General features: G+C 45.1%; 2 protein-coding genes and 1 pseudogene across 2 annotated transcripts in view; 1 reads left to right on the plus strand and 2 right to left on the minus strand.

The window, feature by feature from the left end:
• LOC144485002 (uncharacterized) overlaps positions 1-24,947 on the minus strand; it is a 397,873-nt gene that overhangs the window by 99,031 nt on the left and 273,895 nt on the right. The window lies entirely within an intron of this gene.
• LOC144485008 (uncharacterized) lies at positions 552-4,541 on the minus strand. The gene is made up of 2 exons (XM_078203339.1): positions 4,482-4,541; positions 552-2,338 (listed from the first exon to the last, which is right to left on the minus strand). The coding sequence occupies exon 2, from the start codon at positions 1,980-1,982 to the stop codon at positions 1,476-1,478; it is 507 nt and encodes a 168-aa protein (XP_078059465.1). The 5' UTR covers positions 1,983-2,338; positions 4,482-4,541; the 3' UTR covers positions 552-1,475.
• Positions 4,281-24,659, plus strand: LOC144484992 (uncharacterized; annotated as a pseudogene).

A 24,947-nucleotide genomic window follows, 5' to 3' on the forward strand; every position in this document is an offset into this window, starting at 1 on the left:
TACATTCTGCCTCGAAGGGTTGATCCTTCAACCAAGTTACAACGGACAGAACAATATAACATTGTGGCTTCCTCCAAGTATGAGAACTGAAGGGTGGACAATTTGCATGTATTAGTTCAAGTAAAGTTTATATTAGTCACAAGTCGGCTTAGATTAACACTGCAATGAAGTTACTGTGAAAATCCCCCAGTACTCACAGTCCGGCACCTGTTCGGGTGCACTGAGGGAGAATTTAACATAGCCAATGCACCCTAACCAGCATGTCTATCGGACTGTGGGAGGAAACCAGAGCACTCGGAGGAAACCCATGCAGACACGGGGAGAACATGCAGACTGCGCACAAACAGTAACACAAGCTGGGTATCAAACCCAAGTCCCTGGCGCTGTGAGGCAGTAGCGCTCACCACTGTACCAAGGTTGATTAGAATCACAATATCACTGATGTAACCTAGTGATGCCAATGAAATAATGGCAGTGATCTCATTGACGAGACACAGTTTGATATTCAATTAATTTGAAATAAGTCAGCAAACGGAAAGAATACAGGTGTTGAATATAAATGAAGAGTTCAGTTTATTTTGCTCACTCTCACGAATCAGGCTGAACCTTCTACTGAGGACATACAAGGAGAAGATTTTGTCTTGTCATCCTGTTACTGACATATCAAATAGAGCAGGAAAATACATGGGCATTGAATGGAATCTGACTTCTCCAACTGGAGTCAATGGGAGCTGTCTTGAGAACATTGTCTGGACACTATTTTCAGTAAAATACTGGAACTCTGCATATCTCCCTGCACAGCACATTTCTCCATTCAGCTTGTTCCATTTTTGTACATGGTTCCCTCTGATTCCTGTCTCTGTGTCTCTCAGCCCGCAGTAATTTACCGTGCTGTCAGACAGCAGCTCGTGGATGGTTCCTCACTTTTCAAACTGTCGAATGATGCAGAAAATTAAGTCCCCACACCCTCTGCTCTAAAAACACTTCCATAATTAGGGATGCGGATGAAGAAGTTAGGAGCTTTATCCTGGACTTGATGGTACAGCCCTAAGGAATATGAATGAGCTGTGCTCAAAAAACTCTAATTAATGGTAACTGAATCTCCCTCACACTGTGTCATTGTAACTGGCTCCTGTGAGACACGGACACTAAAACTGATTTATTTTACATATTCTGATATATCCTGACCATTGATTAACTGTAAATAGCTCCTGAACCTTGGGGAGGAAAGTGTGCAGGTGACTTTCTCCCTCTCTGATGCCCCACAATTTCAGCAGCTCAGACTCCAGCTCAATAACCCTGAGCACAGATTCCGCCAGCTGCAGACACTCGCCACAGATATGATTGTCCAGGTTTGCACAAACTCTCACATGCTGCAGTTCTGGCACACCACCTGCCCTGTGAAGAACATCAAACTCCGGTCCAGTTACAGGAGAAATAAAAAAAGGATTAACAACAGCATTCAACCCCTGCAGTTACACATGAATTCGCTGATGTCTCAGCAGGTTGGATGACCGATTGAATCCCTTCCCACACTCTGAGCAGGTGAACGGCCTCTCCCCACTATGAGTGTGTTGGTGTGTCTGGAGATTGGATGATTGAGTGAACTGCTTCCCACACACAGAGCACCTGAACATTCTTTCCCCATTGTGAACTCGTTGGTGTTGAATAAGATGAGATGATTGTCTGAATCTCTTTTCACAGTGAGGACAGCTGAATGGTCTCTTGTCAGTGTGAACAAGCTGGTGTTTCACTAGATCTGGAGAGGTTTTAAAGCAATCCCCACAGTAAAAGCATTTATATGGTCTCTTGTCACTGTGAACTCTCTGGTGTGACCCTAGGCTGGATGACTTTGTGAATCCCTTCCCACATGTGGAGCAGATGAACGGTCTCTCTCCAGTGTGAGCACGTCGATGGGTTTCCAGCTGGGATGGGTAACTGAATCCCTTCCCACAGTCCCCACATTTCCATGGTTTATCCATGGTGCCGGTATCCTTGTGTCTCTCCAGATTGGATGATCAGTTGAAGCCTCGTCCAAACATGGAATACGTGTATGGTTTCTCCCCGCTGGGAATGGTATGATTTTCTTTCAGGCTGTGTAACTGGTTAAAGCTCTTTCCACAGTCAGTTCACTGGAACACTCTCATTCGTGTGTGTGTGTATCTCGGTGCTTTTCCAGTCACACTGATGCTTGAACTCTTTCCCCACAGGCAGAACAGAGAAACATTTCTCCTTCCACAGTGAAAGGTTGATGATATTTAGCTCTTGATTAATTCAGTGACTCTGACTGATCGCAAAGAAATGTTTTTCTGTCTTCAGATCATCTCCTACTAACTCCCTGTAAAAAGAATTGATGGTGTCAGTGTCACTCAGTCCAGGATAGAAATTCAGAACAGAAATATCTAGTTTCTGTGCAACATTCCCACCCTCTGTTCTTCCAAATATGTGATCCAATTAAACTAAAATAAGCTAAAAGCAGCAACAAAGTCCTCACAAAAGGAAAGGGAATGTTCTTAACTAAACCAGAATGTTTTTTACAAACACATGAACAAGGAGCTGAAGTAGGCCATTCAGCCCCTCCACCATTTATTGAGACTGTGGCTGATTTGATGGTAACCTCAAATCTGCAAGATGCTTACCTCTGATAATCTATCACCCCCTTGCTTACCAAGAATCTATCCACCTCTGCCTTAAAAATATTCAAAGATTCTGCTTCCACTACTTTTTCAGAAAGAGATTTTTAAAGACTCACAACCCTCTGAGTGAAAGAATTTCTCCTGACCTCTGGTTTAAACGGACGACTCCTTATTTTTAAACAGTGACCCCTAGTTCTAAGTTCTCTCGCAGAAGGAAACAGCCTCTTCACAACCACCTTGTCAAGACACCTCAGGATCTTATAATGGTTTAGTCAAGTCTCCCCTTGGTATTCTAAACTCCAGTGGATACAAGCCAAGTCTGTTCAACCTTTCCTTACAAGACAATACACCCATTGCTGCTATTAGTCTGTTAAACCTTCTCTGAACTGCTTCCAACATATTGACATCCTTCCTTTAATAAGGTAACCAACACTGTACACAATATTCTAAATGTGGTCTCACCAATGCCCTGCACAACTGAAGCATAACCTGGTTACTTTTGCAATCAACTCCCTCACAATAAATGGTAACATGCTATTAGCTTTCCTAATTACTTGCCCTGCTTGTATAAGAGCCTTCTGTGATTCATGCACTGTGACACAAAGGTCTCTCTGCACCTCAGAGCTCTGCAATCTCTCACCATTTAGATAAGTTTATCTTTTATTCTTCCTGCCAAAGTGGACATTTCACAGTTGCCCAATTCTACTCCATTTACCAGTTTTTTGCCCACTCACTTATCCGATGTGTATATTTTTGTAGTCTCCTTATGTCATCTTTACGACTTATTTTCCTGCTTATAGTAGATTGGCCATGCTTAGTGTCCAAAGATGTGTAGGTTAGGTAGACTAACCATGATGAAATGTGTGGCATTATAGGGATAGGGCTGGTGGTGGGCCTGGGTAAGGTGCTCTTTTGGAGAGTCAGGGCAGACCTTATGGGCCAAATGGCCTCCTTCTCCACTGTACGGATTCAATGCTTCTATGGCTTATCTTGTGTGATCATCAAATTTGGCAATCATTGCTGCAATTCCTTCATCAAAGTCATTTCTATATATTGTAAACAGTTCAGTTCCCAGCAGTGATTCCTGTGGCACACCACTTGCCAAAAGGGCCACCCAGATTTCCCTCAGTGTACCTGAACAGGTACCGGTGTGTGGCGACTAGGGGATTTTCACAGTAACTTCATTGCAGTGTTAATTTACCCTACTTGCGGCACTAATAAATAAACTTTAAACATTAATGATCCACAAACTCCTCTGGGCAGCACAGTGGTTAGCACTGTTGCCTCACAGCGCCAGGGACCCCGGGTGCTTTCCCAGCTTGGGTCACTGTCTGTGTGGAGTTTGCACGTTCTCCCCGTGTCTGCGTGGGTTTCCTCTGGGTGCTTCTGTTTCCTCCCACAGTCCGAAAGACGTGCTGGTTAGGTGTATTGGCCATGCTAAATTCTCCCTCAGTGTAACCGAACAAGCGCCGGAGTGTGGCGACTGGAGGATTTTCACAGTAACTTCATTGCAGTGTTAATGTAATCCTACTTGTGACACTAATAAATAAACGTTAAAACTTTATATTGGTTCCTGTGACTCTGCGGGAACTCGGACCTCATTGGAAACAGACACTGAAGCCCCGCCCTCTATTGCGTCACCAAGGGGGCACGCATGCGCGCCATTCCCCGTTGGAACAAGATGGCGGCTGTTCACTCCGGCTTTGTCCCGGGAAACAGACAGGGAGCTGCAGACACGGGACCTTCAGGTCAGTATTTTAGGTTTGAGGCTTTCACCACGTGTTTCGAAACATTCCCCGTTCCACGGTTGGCACTATCACTCCCTCTGGGTCACCATATTCTTACCCGTTTGGAGATACGATTGACAACGAACACTCCGTGGCCATTGCTGCGCATGCTCCGAATACAGAGCGTTATTGCGTTTGCGCACTGCCCTGGATAGGGGACATCCACCGCCGCGGAGAACTCTGGGTAAAGTACCCACCATCTACTGTCCAAATTAATTTTTCTGCTATGATGTAGGGATTAGGGCGGCGGGGCAAATAAATGAAGTTAGGAACCAAATAATATGTAAATCCAAGTGCACAGATCCTCCATAGAAAGAAGGAAAGTGCGAATTGGTGGAGAATCAAGAGTTCACAAAGCAGTGGCAAAAACTGCAGAAACCTACCCCTGCAATCACATAGGAACTGACCAAGTGAATCCTATCAGTGAGTAATTGTATGACCTCGTGTATGACTTAGATCATATATTTTAGTCATGTTAGCACACTAATAAAACTGAATTACTGGAAACAGGCTGCAGCTCTTTTCATTTTCATATATTACAGAATGCAGGTGTCACTGACATTTATTATCATTGCTGAATACTTTTGAGAAGGTGATGACAATCTGTCTTCCCTAACCACAGCAGCCCATGGAGGTTTCGGATGGTTTCTGGGTCCCCAGAATATTAGCCTGGGCCTTTGGATTACTAGTCCTGTGATATTACCACTGTGTCATCATCTTCCATCACAAAAAATACCCATTTTAGCATTTCCTGCTATTGAGGCAATTTTGTATCCAAAATGTAACTTGCTCGTGGATCTCTTGAGATGTGGTGTTTCTGCCCAGTCTGCCATGTGGGAACACTGTCGATGTGGATAGAATGTTTCCTTGTGTGGGAGAATGGGTGGCACAGTGGTTAGCACTGCTGCCTGACAGCGCCAGAGACCTGGGTTCAATTCCCGGCTTGGGTCACTGCCTGTTCGGAGTCTGCACGTTCTCCATGGGTTTCCTCCCACAGTCCGAAAGACGTGCTGATTAGGTGCATTGGCCATGCTAACTTCTCCCTCAGTGTATCCGAACCGTGGTTAGAGTGTGGCGACGCGGGGCTTTTCACAGTAACTTAATTGCAGTGTTAATGTAAGCCTACTTGTGACACTAATAAATAAATAAGTAGAATCATCCAAAATGAGGGGCCAGAAATGTAAGATAGTCACAGACAAATCCAATAGGGGAAATAAGGAGAAATGTGTTTATCAGAGCAGCTACAATGTGGAACTCACTACTACAGGAAATAGTTGTGGCAAAAAACCTTTCAAAATGAAACGAGATGAGTGGATAAGAGGGAAAAGAATAGAGCACGAAAGTGAAAGACTGAGCTGAGGGAGGTGGAATGGAAGGAGATGCTTGTGGAGTATCAACAACAGCAGAGACTGACTGGGCCAAATGGCCAGTTTCTGTTCTATATATTCTGTGTAATTCTATATAAACTGTTTCCACAGGATGTTCGAAGAGGAGGATTTACAGATAGGAAAAAAAATAATTTTTAAGATCTTCAGAGTGACACAATTCATCAGGACCTGAATATCATCGGCTGTTCAATGTGGAAGGAAAAATGCTTTTCTGTTCAAACCTCGGTGTGACTGGAAAAGCACTGAGACACACACACATCCGAGTGAGAGTGTTCCAGTGAGCTGACTGTGGAAAGAGCCTGAAAAAAACATCACCCCATTCGCAGCGAGGAGAAACTGTACACGTGTTCTATGTGTGGTTGAGGCTTCAACTGATCATCCAACCTGGAGAGAGACAATGACACTGGCACCATGGAGAAACCATGGAAATGTGGAGACTGTGGGAAGGGATTCAAATACCAATCTCGGCTCGAATATCATCGACACACTCACACTGGGGAGAGACCGTTCCTTTGCTCCATGTGCGGGAAGGGATTCACTCGGTCATCCGACCTTCTGAGACACCAAACCACTCACAATGAGGAAAGACCATTCACCTGCTCCACGTGTGAGAAGGCATTCATTCAATCATCCAATCTCAGGATACACCAGCGAGTTCACACTGGAGAGAGGCCATTCACCTGCTCTGAGTGTGGGAAGGGATTCAGTCAGTCAGCCCACCTGCTGGCACACCAGCGAGTTCACACTGGGGAAAAGCCGTTCACCTGCTCTGAGTGTGGGAAAGCATTCATCCATTCATCCCACCTGCTGAGACACCAGCGAGTTCACACTGGGGAGAAGTTGTTTAACTGCTCCATGTGTGGGAAGGGATTCACTCAGTCACCCCACCTGGTGAGACACCAGCGGCTTCACAAATGACTGCAGGGATTGGATTCTACTGTTAATCACATCCAGAACTGAACCATGTTCATTCTGACAGTTAGTGTTTCCTTCTGCTGAAAATAATTTAACTGAAGTTTTATATTCTGGTTATATGTCCAATAAACCAGCTTTGTTTTGAACCTATTGTTTTAGATTTTTATCTTTCCCACCCAAGTGTTTAACATCACCTGTCTGGGGCTCAAAAAGGACAATCTGGGGGAGGATCGTACGGCAGGAACAGAACTTCAGGCTGGACACAGTCCAGGAACACGGTGACCATCCACATTTTGTCCCCGTTGAATAAAATCGAACACAGCGTTTATTCTCCATCCAGTTATCTGACGTTTTCTATTAGTCCAGCTTACACTGATCTCCCTGGTAACAGATATTGTGCTTCCTTCCCTCATTTCCAATTAGTTATTATAAAATCTGTTTCTTCCAATCTATCTGGAACATCAGGTGGACCTCCCCAAGTGGAATTGAGACAGAGGTGAGATCAGCCATGATCAGATTGAATGGCGGAGCAGGCTTGAGGGGCTGAATCGCCGACTCCTGTTCCTAGTTCTTATGTTTTTCAGTTAACGATCATCACTGTCCCTGTGAGGGAATGTTGTGAATTTCTATCCTGGACTCGCTGTGATGGATTTTGGAAACTCCTTTCAAATGGACTTAGAGGGGGAGGATTTACACATCGTAAACCTAAACTAAGAAAAATATTTGTCTTTGATCAATCTTTAACTTTGGACATTTTTTTCACAGGACTTCAGAAGCTCAGTGGTGGAAGGCAAAAAACTCAAACAAAACATCACAGCAGCATCTGACGCTATCGCCTAAATAATTGTAATCTGAATATTATTGTAATTTGAACATGGAAGGGGAAAGCACGGTTAACAGTGGAGAGAAACCGTACACGTGTTCTGTGAGTGGACAAGGATTCAACCAGTCACCTGGCCTGTCAAGACACAAGCACAGTCAAGCTGGGGGAAACCATGGAAATGTGGGGACTGTGGGAAGGGATTCATTTGTTCATTCTCCCGCCCATGCTGAAACAGAAGTGGACCCACACTGGGGAGAGGCCGTCTTCCTGCCATAAGTGTGCGAAGGGATTTACTACCTCATCCATCTTGTTGACACACCAGTGTGTTCACACTGGGGAGAGGCCATTCACATGCCCTGAGTGTGGGAAGGAATTCACTCGCTCATCTATCCTGCTGAATCACCAGCGAGTTCACACTGGGGAGAGAGCTTTTACCTGCTCTGAGTGTGGAAAAGGATTCACTGATTCATCCAACCTGCTGAAACACCAGCAAATTCACACTGGGGAGAGGCTGTTTATCTGTTCTGAGTGTGGGAAGGGATTCACTCAGTCATTTACCCTGCTGAAACACCCAGCGAGGTTCACACTGGGGAGAGACCGTTAACCTGCTCTGTGTGTGGGAAGGAATTTACTCCGTTATCTCAGCTGCTGAAACACCAGCGAGTTCATGAGTGACTGGATTTGCTGTTAATCACACGCAGGACTGAACCGTTCTCATTGGCACCTGTTTCTGCTGATGTTAATCAGCCCCAGCACAGTTGTACAGCTTATGTTGTGGGTTAAAAGTCAAATAAACCGGCGATGTGTAAAATACGGTTTGATGAATGTTTATAATTTCTCTAACACAGGTTATTTCCTTTTGAAGAGCTCCCCACTCCTCCATCGTCACCTCAACAGCAAGTATGAGGAATCATGGAGCTTCTTTGTCACTGAGTCAGGGATTCTGCTGTAATTGCTGCTGTTAATCACATCCGGGACTGAACCATGTTCATTCTGACAGTTGGAATTTGTTCCTGCTGATATTAATAATCCCTATAACTGGAATGGAGACTGTCAAGTAACTGAGCTTTGTTTAAACCTGTTGTGTATTTTTATCTTTCCCACCTGAGTGTTTAACAACACAAGGCTGGAGTTCAGAAAGGATAATCTGGGGGAGGATCATATGGCAGGAAGAGAACCTCAGCCTGGACACAGTCCTTCAAGGTCACACTGAGAGGGACAAACAACACTTTGGTCTTTCTATAAGACCATAAGACATAGGAGCAGAATTAGGCCACTCAGCCCATCAAGTCTGCTCTGCCATTCAATCATGGTTGAAACTTTTCTAATCCCCATTCTCCTGCCTTTTCCCCATAACCCCTGATCCCCTTGTTAATCAAGAATCTATTTATCTCTGTCTTAAAGACACTCAATGACTTGGCCTCCACAGCCTTCTGCGGTAAAGAGTTCCACAGATTGACCACTCTCTGGCTGAAGAAATGAGGGGCATGGACAGGGTGCAGAGGGAGCAGCTGTTCCTCTGAGTTAAATAGTCAGTTACCAGGGGACACAAGATAAAAGCACAGTCAAGCTGGAGGGAAACCATGGAAATGTGGGGACTGTGGGAAGTGATTCATTTGTTCATTCCACCCCCCCCCTCCCCCCCCCCGGCTGAAGCACAAGTGGGCTCACCCCCCATTTTATCTTTATCTCATCTCTCTTCACTGACAGCTTGTGGGTTAATCCTGAGGTGCGTGAGAAATGTGTCCAGCCGCTCTCTTCCATGACTCTGAGCTCCTGGACACGGAACAGAAACTCCTTTACAATGTGTTTTAGAGTCAGGAAGAAGAACAGTGAATAATGGAAACGGGCTGTCAAATCAGAGATTGGTGTAAAACTGGGATCTGTTCCTGACTGAGGAAAATGGCAGGTTTAAGTTTCAAAATGTTAGTGTAACATTTGTGAATCTACCAATGTCAGGTAATGGTAACAGAATCACAGATTACTACAATGCAGAAGAGGCCCTTTGGCCCATCGAGTCTGCACTGATGCATGAAAGGCCCTGACCTGCCCACCTAATCCCACTTGCCAGCACTTGGCACATGTTATGAATGTTATGGCCAGGTACTCATACAGGTACTTTTTGAAGGATGTGAGGCATCCCGCCTCCACCACCCTCTCAGGCAGTGCATTCCAGACTGTCACCACCCTCTGGGTAAAGTTTTTCCTCAAATCCCTCCTAAACCTCCAACCCCCCACTTTTATCTTGTGTCCCTTTGTAACTGACTGTTCAACTAAGGGGAACAGCTGCTTCCTCTGCACCCTGTCCATGCCCCTCATAATCTTGAACACATCAAGTTACATTTCTATATGGAACCTTTAACCATTTCTCCCCTTCCATTGACTTCAATGTGATGGAAGCTGACTGTTAGAATGTCAACATATAAAATATATTTACAAATGATTGCACAGTTTCTTACATTTGGGAACTTTCTCTGTTTTGTGCACTTGAGGTGTTAGATAACAGACTTTCTCATGTGACTATCCAGCAGGAATATTAGTTTTAGAGCTCTTTTTTATTAGTGTCACAAGTAGGCTTACATTAACACTGCAATGAAGTTACAGTGAAAATTCCCCAGTCGCCACACTCCGGCACCTATTCGGGTACACTGAAGGAGAATTTAGCATAGCCAATGCACCTAACCAGCACAAGAAAACCAGAGCATCCAGAGAAAACCCATACAGGCACAGGGAGAATGTGCAGACTCTACATAGATAGTGACCCAAGCCAAGAATTGAACCCATGTTCCTGGTGCTGTGAGGCAGCAGTGCTAACTACTGTGCCACCGTCCCGTCCAAAATCAGTTGTGAAACACAAATCAATCTGATTTTAAGGCTTCCTGGTGCAATAAACTGATCAAACTCTTCCCAGCTAACACCATTTCACACCCGCATCTGTTGGATTTTAATGTGATTGTCCAACGTCGAAACCTTGCATCTTTTAGCCACTTTGAATTCATGCACCCCCTTCTCCCTCCACCACCTCCCCCCCGCCACCCCCCACCCCACCCAAAGAGATTGTCTTTGAAATCAGTCGTTCCTGAACGATATAAAATTGTGTATAAAATTATGAAGGGCATAGACAGAGTGAACAGTGGGAAGCTTTTTCCCAGGTCAGAGGTGACGAACACAAAGGGTCACGGGTTCAAGGTGAGGGGGGCAAGGTTCAACACAGATGTCAGGGGGACGTATTTTACACAGAGGATGGTGGGGGCCTGGAATGCACTACCAAGCAAGGTGATTGAGGTGGACACGCTGGGATCGTTTAAGACTTATCTAGATAACCACATGAACAGACTGATACAAAAGAATGGTCTAGTGGGCACATGAGCGGCGCAGGCTTGGAGGGCCGAAGGGCCTGTTCCTGTGCTGTATTGATCTTTGTTCTTTGATGACAGTATTAAGCTTCTCTCTAACCTGTCCTAAACCTCCTGTCAGTTCATTAATTGAAACCAGGGATTCTCTCCCTTGTTTTAACCTGTCTGCACGGTTATTCCTTTAATTTAGCTCTTGAATTGTTTGTGAATTGTTTGATGTTCCCACATCTCAGTGACAAATGTTGAGCTGTTTGCTCCACGCTGTAAGAAGTCTCACAACACCAGGTTAAAGTCCAACAGGTTTATTTGGTCGCACAAGCCACTAGCTTTTGGAGCATTGCTCCTTCATCGGGTAAGTGGGAGTTCTGTTCACAAACAGGGCATATAAAGACACAAACTCAATTTACAAAATTTACAAGCTGGAGACAATACACATCTCTTTAACCTGTGCTTGGCCCTCTCTCCACTCACATTGTCTGTACCTTTAAGACTTGATTACCTTAAAGACTCGCATTCCAACCATTATTTTGTAAATTGAGTTTCTGTCTTTATATGCCCTGTTTGTGAACAGAACTCCCACTTACCTGATGAAGGAGCAGCGCTCCGAAAGCTAGTGGCTTTTGCTGCCAAATAAACCTGTTGGACTTTAACCTGGTGTTGTGAGACTTAAGAGCATAAGAACATAAGAAATAGGAGCAGAAGTAGGCCATCTAGCCCCTCGAGCCTGCCCCGCCATTCAATAAGACCATGGCTGATCTGAAGTGGATCAGTTCCACTTACCCGCCTGATCCCTATAACCTCTAATTCCCTTACCGATCAGGAATCCATCTATCCGTGATTTAAACATATTCAATGAGGTAGCCTTCACCACTTCAGTGGGCAGAGAATTCCAGAGATTCACCACCCTCTGAGAGAAGAAGTTCCTCCTCAACTCTGTCCTAAACTGACGCCCCTTTATTTTGAGGCTGTGCCCTCTAGTTCTAGTTTCCTTTCTAAGTGGAAAGAATCTCTCCACCTCTACCCTATCCAGCCCCTTCATTATCTTATAGGTCTCTATAAGATCCCCCCTCAGCCTTCTAAATTCCAACGAATACAAACCCAATCTGCTCAGTCTCTCCTCATAATCAACACCCCTCATCTCTGGTATCAACCTGGTGAACCTTCCCTGCACTCCCTCCAAGGCCAATATATCCTTCCCCAAATAAGGGGACCAATACTGCACACAGTATTCCAGCTGCGGCCTCACCAATGCCCTGTACAGATGCAGCATTTCTTACTGTACTAATACATGTGACAATAATAAATCAAATTGTGCATTCAAATTGAAATTCTGTTCTCCAAGGGATGAGTTCAAAGATAAATAATTACTGCGCTTAATTCTTGAATTAATCCCTGCTGTCTGTGTTGAATGAACCCATCTCAGTGAGAAATGTTGATCTGTTTGCTCCGCACCGTAAGAGGTTTAACAACACCAGGTTAAAGTCCAACAGGTTTATTTGGTAGCAAAAGCCACACAAGCTTTCGGAGCTCCAAGCCCCTTCTTCAGGTGAGTAAAGCCACAAACAGAAAGGTCCAGTTTCCTCCTGGAGTTTGACACAAAGCAGCTTTCACAATGATGCAGAGTTTCAACCAATGAGGGAGATCCGGGCTCAGCCCCGCCTTTCATTCACTCCGATTGGTTGGAGGACCAACCGCTCCCGCTCAGTCCTCCAGCCCCGCCCCTCATTCACTCCGATTGGTTGGAGGACCAGCCGCTCCCGCTCGGTCCTCCAGCCCTGCCCCCTCTTCCTATTGGTCCGGAGCTCCCGTCAATCACAGTATGGGGAATATGCGCAGTGTGGATGAGCTTTGGCCGATTCACAGACGGTGAGTTTGCGGCGTGGCCGGAGAGATAGAGCTGGCGGGTGGATGGAGAAGCTTCAGAGGCATTCGTAATGGATCTGAAAGCAGCATAAGGTGCTAACGGTTCCGCACCTGTATCTCTGCGGCAACAGCTGCTCCGCGCCGCTTCGCTCGGTAACAAACCCGGGTTAACGGCCACCATCTTTTCTGGGGCGATGTGCAGCCGTGCGCATGCGCGCTGCTCCCTGTCAGCAGGAGGAGAGAATGTTGTGAATTTCTCTCCGGGACTGACAGGGATGGACTTTGGAAACTCCTTTTACAGGGAGTTAGAAGGGGAGGATTTACACACAGAAAACTCAACCCAAGAGAAATATTTATCTCTTCTGAATTTCTGTCCTGGATTAACAGTGTTTTTTTTGTAATCTCTATTTACAGAATATGACAATTGGAAAATTCAAACTGAAGATCACATCACATCTGGCAGCCATTCCGTTCTTTAGAATCTGAATATTGTCAGCTTTTGAATGTGAAAAGTCAAAGGTTTGTCTGTTCTGTCTGTCGGGAAAGATTTCAGATTTTTGGGGTGGCACAGTGGTTAAGCCAGTGGTTCCCCAAGGGTGCGGTGCGGTGCGCCACACTGGTGCGGCAAGAGAGGATGGCAAGTGTGGCGGGAAGATTCAAGGACAATCAAAGAAAAATTTAAACATGGATTGGATATTTTTCCAAAGTGATTGTTTTATACTTTCTGGATGTCCCATGATCATATTATAAAGTAGTTGTGTTCTATGTTATGAATCAAGCACTGCTAGGAGTTGTTTTTTTTGTTTTTGAATGTATTCCTTATCAATAAAAATTTGGTGTGGCACGAGCAAATTTTTATTCCGAAAGTGCCAGTGAAAAAAGTTTGGGAACCACTGAAGCACTACTGCAACACCAAGCCAGAGACCCAGGTTCGCTTCCAGCCTCGGGTGATTGTGTGGAGTTTGCATGTCCTCCCCCATATTTCCTCCCACAGTCTAAAGATGTGCAGATTAGGTGGGTGGCCAATAACTGGTGCAAAGATAATCCCAGAAACTATAGGTCAGTCAGTTTAATCTTGGTGACAGGGAAAATTCCTGAAACAATAATTGAGGACAAATTTAATAGTCACCTGAGTAAATGTGGGTTAATAAGGAAAGCCAGCATGGATTTGTGAAGGGAACTAACCTGCTTAAGTTTTTTGATGAGGTTACAGACACCAGTGTTGAGGATAATGCTATTAATATGGTGAACATGGACTTCCAAAAGGCATTAGATAAATTGCTGCACGACAGACTTAGGAACAAAGTTATGACTCGTGGAATGAAAGGGACAGTAACAACATTGACACAAAATTGTCCACGGGACAGGAAACACATGAAATATTGGTTAATGGATGTTTGGGAGTTCTCAGGAGCTGGTGTTAACACCCTACTCTTCCTAATGTATACAAATGACCCAGACCTTGGTGTTCAGGAACAGTTTTGAAATTAGTGGAGACAGCCTTCTGTAGACCCAGACTGTGTGGCAGGTTCCCTTCCCCGAAGGATATCAGTGAATAAGTTGCGTTTTTACAACAATCCAGCAGTTTTCATTGTCACTTTTTCCCAGTGACGGACGTACAAATGACCAGATTAATTCAGCTCAATTTCACAAACTGCCTGTGTTTTTATGAGTTCTCTCTCACTCCCTTTTTTCTGTTTTGAAACAGTTATACAGGGTTTTAGAAGAGCAGGATTTGCAGTCGGGAAATTGAAACGAAACATCACATCAGAACCTGGTGGAGTTTTCCAATTTATCGTAACCTGAATATCATTTGATTTTGAACATGGAAGGAACAAGCACCGTTCACAGTGGGGAGAAAACATACACGTGTTCTGTGTGTGTACGAGGCTTCAGCCAATCATCTGACCTGTTGAAACACAAATGCAGTCAATCCAGGAAACCGTGGAAATGCAGGGATTGTGGGAAGGGATTCAAATCCCCGTCTGGCCTGGAATGTCATTGGCTCAGTCACACTGGGGAGAAACTGTTCACCTGCTTCGAATGTGGGAATGGATTCACTCGTCAATCCTACCTTCTGATACATCAGCGACTTCACACTGGGGCAAGGCCGTTCACCTGTTCTGTGTGTGGGAAGGGATTCATTCAGCCATCCACCCTGTTGAATCACCAGCGAGTTCACACTGAGGAGAGACCATTTAAATGCTCAGACTGTGGGAAGTGTTACAAATGTTCTGGGGAACTGATGCGCCATCAACGTGTTCACAGCAATGAGAGGCCATTCACCTGTTCCATGTGTGGGAAAGGATTTACTCAGCAATACAAACTGCAGACACACCAGCGAGTTCACACTGATGAGAGACCTTTTACATGTCCAGACTGTGGAAAACGCTTTAAAAGTTCCCAGGACTTGATGCAGCATCAACCTGTTCACACTGATGAGAGACCGTTCAGATGCTTTCACTGTGGGTCTGCATTCAAGCGATCGTCTCACCTGACTGTGCACCAGCAAATTCACACTGGGGAGAGGCTGTTCACCTGCCCTGAGTGTGGAAAGGGATTTACTCAGTCATCCGTCCTTCTGACACGCCAGTGTGTTCAAACTGGGGGGAGACCATTCATCTGCTCTGAGTGTGGGAAGGGATTCCCTTCCTCATCCAAACTTCTGATGCACCAGCACATTCACACTGGGGAGAGACCGTTCACCTGCTCTGAGTGTGGGAAGGGATTCCCTTCCTCATCCTAACTTCTGACACACCAGCACGTTCACACTGGGGAGAGACCGTTCACCTGCTCTGTGTGTGGGAAGGGTTTCACTCAGTCATCGATCCTGCTGACACACCAGCGAGTTCACACTGGGGAGAGGCCATTCAAATGTGCTGAATGTGGGAAGGGATTTGCTTATTTTTCTGTACTGATGAGACACCAACAAGCTCACAAACAACGACAATGATTGGATTTTGCTGTCAGTGACGTCCAGGATGATGTTCATTGGGGTCTATTGGATGATGTCAATAAATTCCAGCCAGTTGTTTGGGCTAATATTGTGGATAAAGGTCAAATAAATCAGTTTTATATTACCATTTTTATGTTGAACACACTGCGTTGCATCTATTTAATGTCTCTAACTCCATTTGGATATTTTTGAAGGGCTCTCCCTCTCCCCTGTCGTCGCCATGCTCACCTCCAACAAGTGTAAGGAGCGCACTCTGTTACTAATATTGATGGGAGGTGAGGGCCTGGCGGTGTTATCACTCGACAATTCATCCAGAAACTCAGCTAATGTTCTGGGTACCCAGGTTTGAATCCCGCCACGGCAAAGGTTGGTGGGGTTGTGGATAGTCTGGAGGGATGTCAGAAATTACAGAGGGACATTGATAGGATGCAAGACTGGGCAGAGAAGTGGCAGATGGACTTCAATCCAGATAAATGCGAAGTGGTCCATTTTGGCAGGTCAAATGGGATGAAGGAGTACAATATAAAGGGAAAGACTCTTAGTACTGTAGAGGATCAGAAGGACCTTGGGGTCCGGGTCCATAGGACTCTAAAATCGGCCCCCAGATGGAGGAGGTGGTTAAGAAGGCATATGGTGTGCTGGCCTTTATCAATCGAGGGATTGAGTTTAGGAGTCCGGGGATAATGATGCAGCTATATAAGATCCTCGTCAGACCCCACTTGGAGTACTGTGCTCAGTTCTGGTTGCCTCATTACAGGAAGGATGTGGAAAAGATTGAAAGGGTGCAGAGGCGATTTACAAGGATGTTGCCTGGATTGAGTGGCATGCCTTATGAGGATAGGCTGGGGGAGCTTGGTCTTTTCTCCTTGGAGAGACATAGGATGAGAGGAGACCTGATAGAGGTATATAAGATGTTGAGAGGCATAGATCGGGTGGACTCTCAGAGGCCTTTTCCCAGGGTGGAAATGTCTGCTACGAGAGGACACAGGTTTCAGGTGCTGGGGGGGTAGGTACAGGGGAGATGTTAGGGGGAAGTTTTTCACACAGAGGGTGGTGGGCAAGTGGAATCGGCTGCCGTCAGTGGTGGAGGCAAACTCAATAGGGTCTTTTAAGAGACTCCTGGATGAGTACATGGGACTTAATAGGATGGAGGGTTATAGGTAGGTCTAGAAGGTAGGGATATGTTCGGCACAACTTGTGGGGCCGAAGGGCCTGTTTTGTGCTGTAGTTTTCTATGTTTCTAAATGGTGAATTTGAATTCAATAAAAAGTATCTGGAATTAAGAATTTACTGATGACCATTGTTGATTGTTGTAAAAACCCATCTGGTTCAATTATGTTCTTTAGGGAAGGAAATCTGCCGTCCTTGCCTGATCTGATGTGACTCCAGATCCACAGCAATGTGGTTGACTCTAAAATGGCCGAGCAAACCATTCAGTTGTTCAAGAAGGCAGCTCATCACCTTCTCAAGGGCAACTAGGGCAATAAATGCTAACCAGCCAGTGACGCTGAACAAATGAATTTAAAACAGCTACCTCTGCTGCTTCCCTTCCTTCCACCAGCTCATCCTTGACCCCTTGACTACTTTGTTCACCTCCTGCCCATCTCTCACCACAACTTCCTCTCCAAAATTCCTGTCGTCTCCCAAATCTCTGCCCATACGTCCTGAAATTCCCTGTCTGAATCCCTCCGATTACATTTGTCTTTCGCACAGTATTAAACCAGCTCTTACCAAAGTCTCAAATTACTGTGTGAATATGACTGAGGTAAGTTATCTGTCACTGTCCTTCTCAGCCAGTCTGCAGTTATTGACACCATTGACCAAACCATCTTCCTTCAGTGCCTCTCCATTATTGTCCAGCTGGGTGGGACTGCACACTTCGGATTAATTTCTTATCTGATTCTAGTCAGAGAATCACCGGCAGCCATTGTGATTATTACAGACAGAGAGCAAGTGAATAGAGGGAGCAAAATTAATGGGGAAAAGAGACTGTGAGAGTGAATGAGATGGAAGTTCGTAAACTGAGACGAAGAGAAACAGATTGAGGCAGAAAATGGGGTCAACGTTGTTCCAAAGAGAAGAGATTAATGCTTTTCAAACCTTTCCTGATCATTATAACTTATAAATTTCTGTAAAATATTTTGAGTGAATGTAACAAGGCCTGGATATGAGATTCTGAAACTCCCTCCCTAACTGTCCAGATTAAAGGTGTTTGTTAAGGTCTGTCTCTCCAAACAAGGTTTTGACCATCCATCCTAATATTGTGCTCTGTGACCCAGTATTTCTAGTTGCTGATCTATCAGTAATGGACTTGCTGCCGTCTGGAACAAAACTGTTTTCACCACTAAGGCTCCACTGTGATGTAATAGTCTCTATGACATCATCACAGCAGGATTGGATGACATCATCAGAGTCCATTGTTTCTGAATGATCCACATCAATAACAACAGGAAATACTCATCAAGCTGAGCACATTATCTAGGCTGACACTGCAGTCTGACATTGAGGGACTGCTGCACTCTGACACACTGTCCTTCACATGGAGCTTGTGGAGGCTCTGGCCGCAATTTTCCAATCCTTCTCATAGAGTTGTGGTGCCAAAAGGCTGAGAGATTGGAAATGTTACATCCCTGTTCAAACAATTACAGAACAATCATCTTAACATCAGTGGTGGAGAAAAATGAAACCAATAATCTGGGGCACAATCAACTGGTTCTTGGAAAAGTGTGGATACTTATTGTCAGCATTTTCTGTTTTAATACTGAAAACTTCCCAGGATCTCAAGGCTGGAAAAGACATTCTGGAAGGTCACCCTCCAACCCTCTCTCTATCCCTCCTCCCATCCCTCCCTACAACAAGAACCATTCACTCTGCACCACAGTTTCACCCTCATTCCCCCAGTTTGTATTCCAGCCTTTATCACACCCATTCTGCTCCCAGATACTTTACACCATTAGATATTACAATTCAAACTTTATAATCTCTACAATTTAATATTTGTTCAGACAGCAGACAAATCATCAATTCCCCTCCCGCCCTGAGCTATGGGGATATATTTATACATTATCTCATTTCACAATAAAACTCACACTGAATTTCAGATTCAGATTTGCTTCTGTTATTTTAATTTGCCCAGCAAATTATTTGGAGTGAGACTGACATCAACCCTCATGGTCTCAGTCTGTCTCTGTGTTTGTGAGAGTGTCTGAGATAGTATGTGTCTGAGCGTGTGTATGTATGTCTGTGTGTGTGTGTGTGTGTGTTTGTGTGAGATTATAGAAAGATAGAAACTAGAAGCAGGAGTAGGCCATTCGGCCTTTCGAGCCTGCTCCGCCATTCATTTTGATCATGGCTGATCATCGAATTCAATATTCTGATCCCCCTTCCTCCCATACCTTTAGCCCCAAGAGCTATATCTAATTTATTCTTGAAATCATATGTATGTGTCTCCATTTTTCTGAGTATTTGTGTGTCTATGAGTTTGTCTGTATTTGTTTCCGAGATTGATATCAGTTATGAGAATAGATTCGTCTGCATTAAAATATATTCAAATAAGAATAATAGGAGTAAGAAAAATACAGAAGCACAATCCTCCAACAAGATCCTTCAGTAATCTGAGAATTCAGTGATTTCCCAGGCAGAGGCCGTTTACCTCACACCGCCACAAGAGGGAGCTCCCTCGCTGTGTTTGTATGTTCACTGCAGCAGGAACGGATTCCATTACACAGTGAAATGTAACAGAGCAGGAATCCAGGGGAACTGGATTAATTGTTAGATTACACAGTGATATGTAACAGAGCAGAAATCCAGGGGAACTGGATTAATTGTTAGATTACACAGTGATATGTTACAGAGCAGTAATCCAGGAGAACTGGATTAATTGTTGGATTACACAGTGATATGTTACAGAGCAGAAATCCAGGGGAACTGGATTAATTGTTAGATTACACAGTGATATGTAACAGAGCAGAAATCCAGGGGAACTGGATTAATTGTTGGATTTCACAGTGATATGTTACAGAGCAGAAATCCAGGGGAACTGGATTAATTGTAGGATTACACAGTGATATGTTACAGAGCAGAAATCCAGGGGAACTGGATTAATTGTTGGATTACACAGTGATATGTTACAGAGCAGAAATCCAGGGGAACTGGATTAATTGTAGGATTACACAGTGATATGTTACAGAGCAGAAATCCAGGGGAACTGGATTAATTGTAGGATTACACAGTGATATGTTACAGAGCAGAAATCCAGGGGAACTGGATTAATTGTTGGATTTCACAGTGATATGTTACAGAGCAGAAATCCAGGGGAACTGGATTAATTGTTAGATTTCACAGTGATATGTTACAGAGCAGGAATCCAGGGGAACTGGATTAATTGTTGGATTTCACAGTGATATGTTACAGAGCAGAAATCCAGGGGAACTGGATTAATTGTAGGATTACACAGTGAAATATTACAGAGTGTTAAAATCTGAAATAAAACAGTCAACTGTGGAGGCAGAAACAGAGTGAAAGACACAGCTAAACATCCATATGAATCAGGAGCAGCAGTAGACCTTTGGGCTGCTCTGCTCCAGATAAGATCCCGGCTATTCTGACTATGGCCAAAACTCCACTTTCCTCTCTCCCCCTAAACCCTCTGACTCTCTTGTCAATCAAGAATCCAATGAATCAGCCTTAAAAATATTCAATGACTCTGACTCCACTGCTCTCTGGAGAAGAGAATTCCAAATGCCCTCTGAGAGAAAAAAAAATCTCATTCTCTCTGTCTCAGACGTCTTAAATCCAGCTCGTTCTCCGGAGCCACACAGGGAAAACCAGACCCGTGAAGAAAGGAGAGAGGGAGGTGGAGAAGAACAAAATAAAAAATCTGCAAACTGACAAAATGTTTCACGGCCCAAGACCAAAACGAGTGTTAATGGGACAAGTAAAAACACAAAAGATGTTCTGGATGAGGTGTGAATAGCCGGTGAGCAATAGTCTGAATGCAAAGTAAACAAGAGGGAAATGAGGTGAAAAAAGCAACAACGAAACACAGAACACAATGGGGGCAGAGATTGTGGTGTAAAATTGTTGGACTCAGTTTTGTTCTGAAGGCTGTAAAGTGTCTCTTTCAGTTGCGAGAAATAATAATATATTTCCCAGTTCCGATGACAGGTCACATTCAGTCTGTTCCTCTCTCCACAGAGGCTGCCTGACTTGTTGAGTATTTCCAGCGTTTTCTACTTCATGTCACAGAGAATGTGTAAGAATTGTCACACCCGGAACAGATGTCTCTTCCTCGGGACACTCCAGCTCGGGTCTGGGTGGGGGGATAATGTTCACTGTTTTATATTTGTGTCTGGTGTGAATAATACTTTGGATTAAACGGAGAAGTTTTTTAAACTGAGGAGAGTAACTGCATTTGGGCGCTGACTTTAAACAACATTAACAAGCCCGGGCTGCTGGAGAAACATTTAGGGATTTGTGAGCAGTCAGTTCCGGCTGGTTTGAAGTGAAATCCTGTCGGTGCTGCGGCAAATCTGAACTCAAACCAGACAAACTGGAACCGCTGGGTTAGAGATTCCGGGTGTTGGGATGTGGAGGCTGGGGGAGGGGGAGATGGCGGTAAAACTCTGAGCCTGACTTTAGACAGGGTGAGCGGGGTAAAGGGAAGGAATGACAGAGTTAATGTGGGAGTCAGGGACAATAGCAGAAGGTGGGAAGCTCTGGAAAGGAGCACGGAGGGTAAAGGCCATCAAAGAATGTTTGTTTAAATGAAGATAAAAGCAAAATACTGCGGATGCTGGAATCTGAAACAGAAAATGCTGGAAAATCTCAGCAGGTCTGACAGCATCTGTGGAGAGAGAATGGAGTTAATGCTTCCAGTCTGGATGATCACAGATGTGATCAGACCTGCTGAGGTTTTGCATGACTTTCTGTTTTTAATTAACTGAAGGTTCAGCAGGGAAAGAAGCAGCGAACTGAACACACTGAACCCAGGGGGAGGGGGTGACCCAGGATAAGGGACAGGCGCAGCTCAGTGAGGCTCTGCAATGTCCATCAACACACCCACATTGAGAGCTGAGAGCGCCAAAGGGGAGGGAAGGAGAAACTATTTGGGGCACAGCAGGAGGTCACCCCTCCCCCCACTCTGTGGTTCCACAGACCCTCCCACACCTGGGCAGGGTTGGCTCAAGGTGCAGGAAGCTGCAAGCTGAGAGGCTGAGCTGTGAACTGGGCCGGGTTGGGGGTTTGAGTGACAGTCCTGGGGCTATATCAGGACAGGAACTGCCACAGATTCCCCCTTTTTCCTGGGACGTTTCAGTGGAGCTGTTTTGGTGAGTGTTTGTAATCTCTGTCTCACTGTCTCGGTAATGGGGGTGGGTTGTAGATTGCTGTGAGTGTTAGACTAAATAACCTCTCCTCATGCTGCCAGTTCCAGTCTGCAGACTCCATTTCTCAGTCCAGTTTGCTGCTCTGTCTCTGTCTCTCTGTACTTTGCTGCAGTGCTCCACATTCTGAGCAACATCCAGCCCATTGTTATCACCCGAAATTTGCGGCAAACTCCCTTCACTGTGGCACAGCGGTTAGCACTGCTGCCTCACTGAGTCTGGGTTCGACTCCAGCCGTGGGTGTGTGACTGTGTGGAGTTTGCACAGTAAGTAGTCTCACAATATCAGGTTAAAGTCCAATAAGTTATTTGGAATCAATGCAAATTACTGCGGATGCTGGAATCTGAAACCAAAAGAGAAAATGCTGGAAAATCTCAGCAGGTCTGGCAGCATCTGTAAGGAGAGAAAAGAACTGACATTTTGAGTCCAGGTGACCGTTTGTCAAAGCTGCTCCTTCATCAGCTCTCCAAAAGCTCGTGGTTCCAAATAACCTGGTGTTGTGAGACTTCTTACTGTGCCCACCCCAGTCCAACATCGCCACCTCAGGTGTGGAGTTTGCACAATCTCCCCCTGTCTGTGTGCATTTCCTCTGGGTGCTCTGGTTTCCTCTCACTGCCCAAAGATGTGCAGGTTCGGTGAATTGACCATGTTAAATTTGTCCCTTAGCGTCCCAAGATGTGTAGGGTCTAATTTGATTTATTATTGTTGCATGTTCTGGGATACAGTGAAAATTATTTCTTGCGTGTTATACAGAAAAAACCCCCCATAACTTGATAAAGTACATGGGGGAAAGGAATAGAGTCGGGTACAGAATATATTGTTGTGGTTGCAGGCAGGGTGAAGAAAAAGGTCAGGATGGGGATTAGCAGGGTAAGTGCGTGGGGTTACTGGGATAGGGGGTGAGCCTGGGAAAGATGCTCTCAGAGTCAGTACAGACTCGATGGGTAAAATGGCCTCTTTCTGCACTGTAAGGATTCTATGATTAGTGAATTACGGTGAGCAACTTTTGAATAGAGGGGTTTCTGGGGCGCAGAGCATTGTGGGAAATATGACCGCCATTAGTCAGTGCGTGACTCTAGATGTTTCATTATAGACTGAGGGCAAGTCAGCAATCTGAGCCCTCAATAATGTTTGTAACTCTCACAGGCCGCCTAGTCTGCTGAATATCTCGACGATCCTCATTTACTGGCCTCCTGCGTGTTTTTAAAAAAATTGTTGCTTTGGTCTGGACTCTATTCATCACCTGTCTCTATGGGTTTTCTCTGAATCCCTCTTTTTCTGTTTTAAATCAGTTTCACAGGGACGAGAAGGGGACGATTTGCAGTCAGGAAACTGAAAGTAAATATCATATCAGGAACTGCCAGAGTCATCTAATTTATCATAACTGAATATCAGTGGATTTGGAACATGGAAGGAAAAAGCACTATTCACAGTGGAGAGAAACTGTACACGGGTTCTGTGTGTGGACGAGGCTTCAGCCGATCCTCTGGCCTGTCAAAACGTAAGTGCAGCCACTCCTTGGAAAAACTGTGGAAATGTGTGGACTGTGGGAAGGAATTTAATTACCCATCCCAGCTGGAAACTCATCAGCGTAGTCACACTGGGGAGAGACCGTTTACCTGCTCTGAGTGTGGGAAGGGTTTCACTCAGTCATCCCACCTACTTACTCATCAGCGAGTTCACACTGATGAGAGACCTTTTAAATGCTCAGACTGTGGGAAGTGCTTCAAAAGTTCTTGGGAACTGATGTCCCATCAACGTGTTCACACTGATGAGAGACCATTCAGGTGCTCCCACTGTGGGATTGGGTTCCAGCATTCACATAACCTTACTGTACACCAGCGAATTCACACTGGGGAGAGACCATTCACCTGCTCCGAGTGTGGAAAGGGATTCACTCGGTCATCCCAACTATTGACACACCAGCGAGTTCACACTGGGGAGAGACCTTTTAAATGCTCTGACTGTGGGAAGTGCTATAAAAGTTCTGATGAACTGATGTCCCATCAACGTGTTCACACTGATGAGAGACCGTTCAGGTGCTCTCACTGCGGGGCTGGGTTCAAGCGATCATATGACCTCATTCCACACCAGCGCATCCACACTGGGGGAAGGCCATTCACCTGCTCCGAGTGTGGGAAGGGATTCACTCGGTCATCCCGCCTGCTGCAACACCAGCGAGTTCACACAGGGGAAAGGCCATTCAGCTGCTCCTACTGTGGGAAGGGATTCACTTGGTCATCCCACCTATTGACACACCAGCGTATTCACACCGGGGAGAGACCTTTTAAATGCTCAGACTGCGAGAAGTGCTATAAAAGTTCTGGTGAACTGACTTCCCATCAATGTGTTCACACTGATGAGAGACCGTTCAGGTGCTCTCACTGTGGGACTGGGTTCAGGCGATCATATGATCTCATTCTACACCAGCGCACCCACACTGGGGAAAGGCCATTCACCTGCTCCGAGTGTGGAAAGGGATTCATTCAGTCCTCCACCCTGCTGAGACACAAGCGAGCTCACACTGGGGAGAGGCCATTCACCTGCTCTGAGAGTGGGAAGAGATTCACTCAGTCATCCTACCTGCTTAGACACCAAAGAATTCACGAGTAACCACAGTGATTGGAATCTGCTGTTAATCCTATCCAGGACTGTAATATGTTCATTGCGTTTGTTTTTGTTGATGTTAATGAACTCCAGCCAGTTATACGGTTTAATATTCTGAATAAAAGTCAAATAAATTATCTTTGTGTTCAGTACTGTGAATCTTTTTAATATCATCAGCACAACTGAATTCCTTTTGAGTTGCTCTCCCTTTGTCCCTCTCCCAGCTTCACTTC

The sequence above is a fragment of the Mustelus asterias genome, unplaced genomic scaffold, assembly GCF_964213995.1.
Source record: "Mustelus asterias unplaced genomic scaffold, sMusAst1.hap1.1 HAP1_SCAFFOLD_150, whole genome shotgun sequence".
Lineage (NCBI taxonomy): Eukaryota > Metazoa > Chordata > Chondrichthyes > Carcharhiniformes > Triakidae > Mustelus > Mustelus asterias.

What these genes read in the sequence shown, in the direction of transcription:
- LOC144485008 (XM_078203339.1), bottom strand. Translation starts at nt 1,982, where the DNA reads ATGGATAAACCATGGAAATGTGGGGACTGTGGGAAGGGATTCAGTTAC.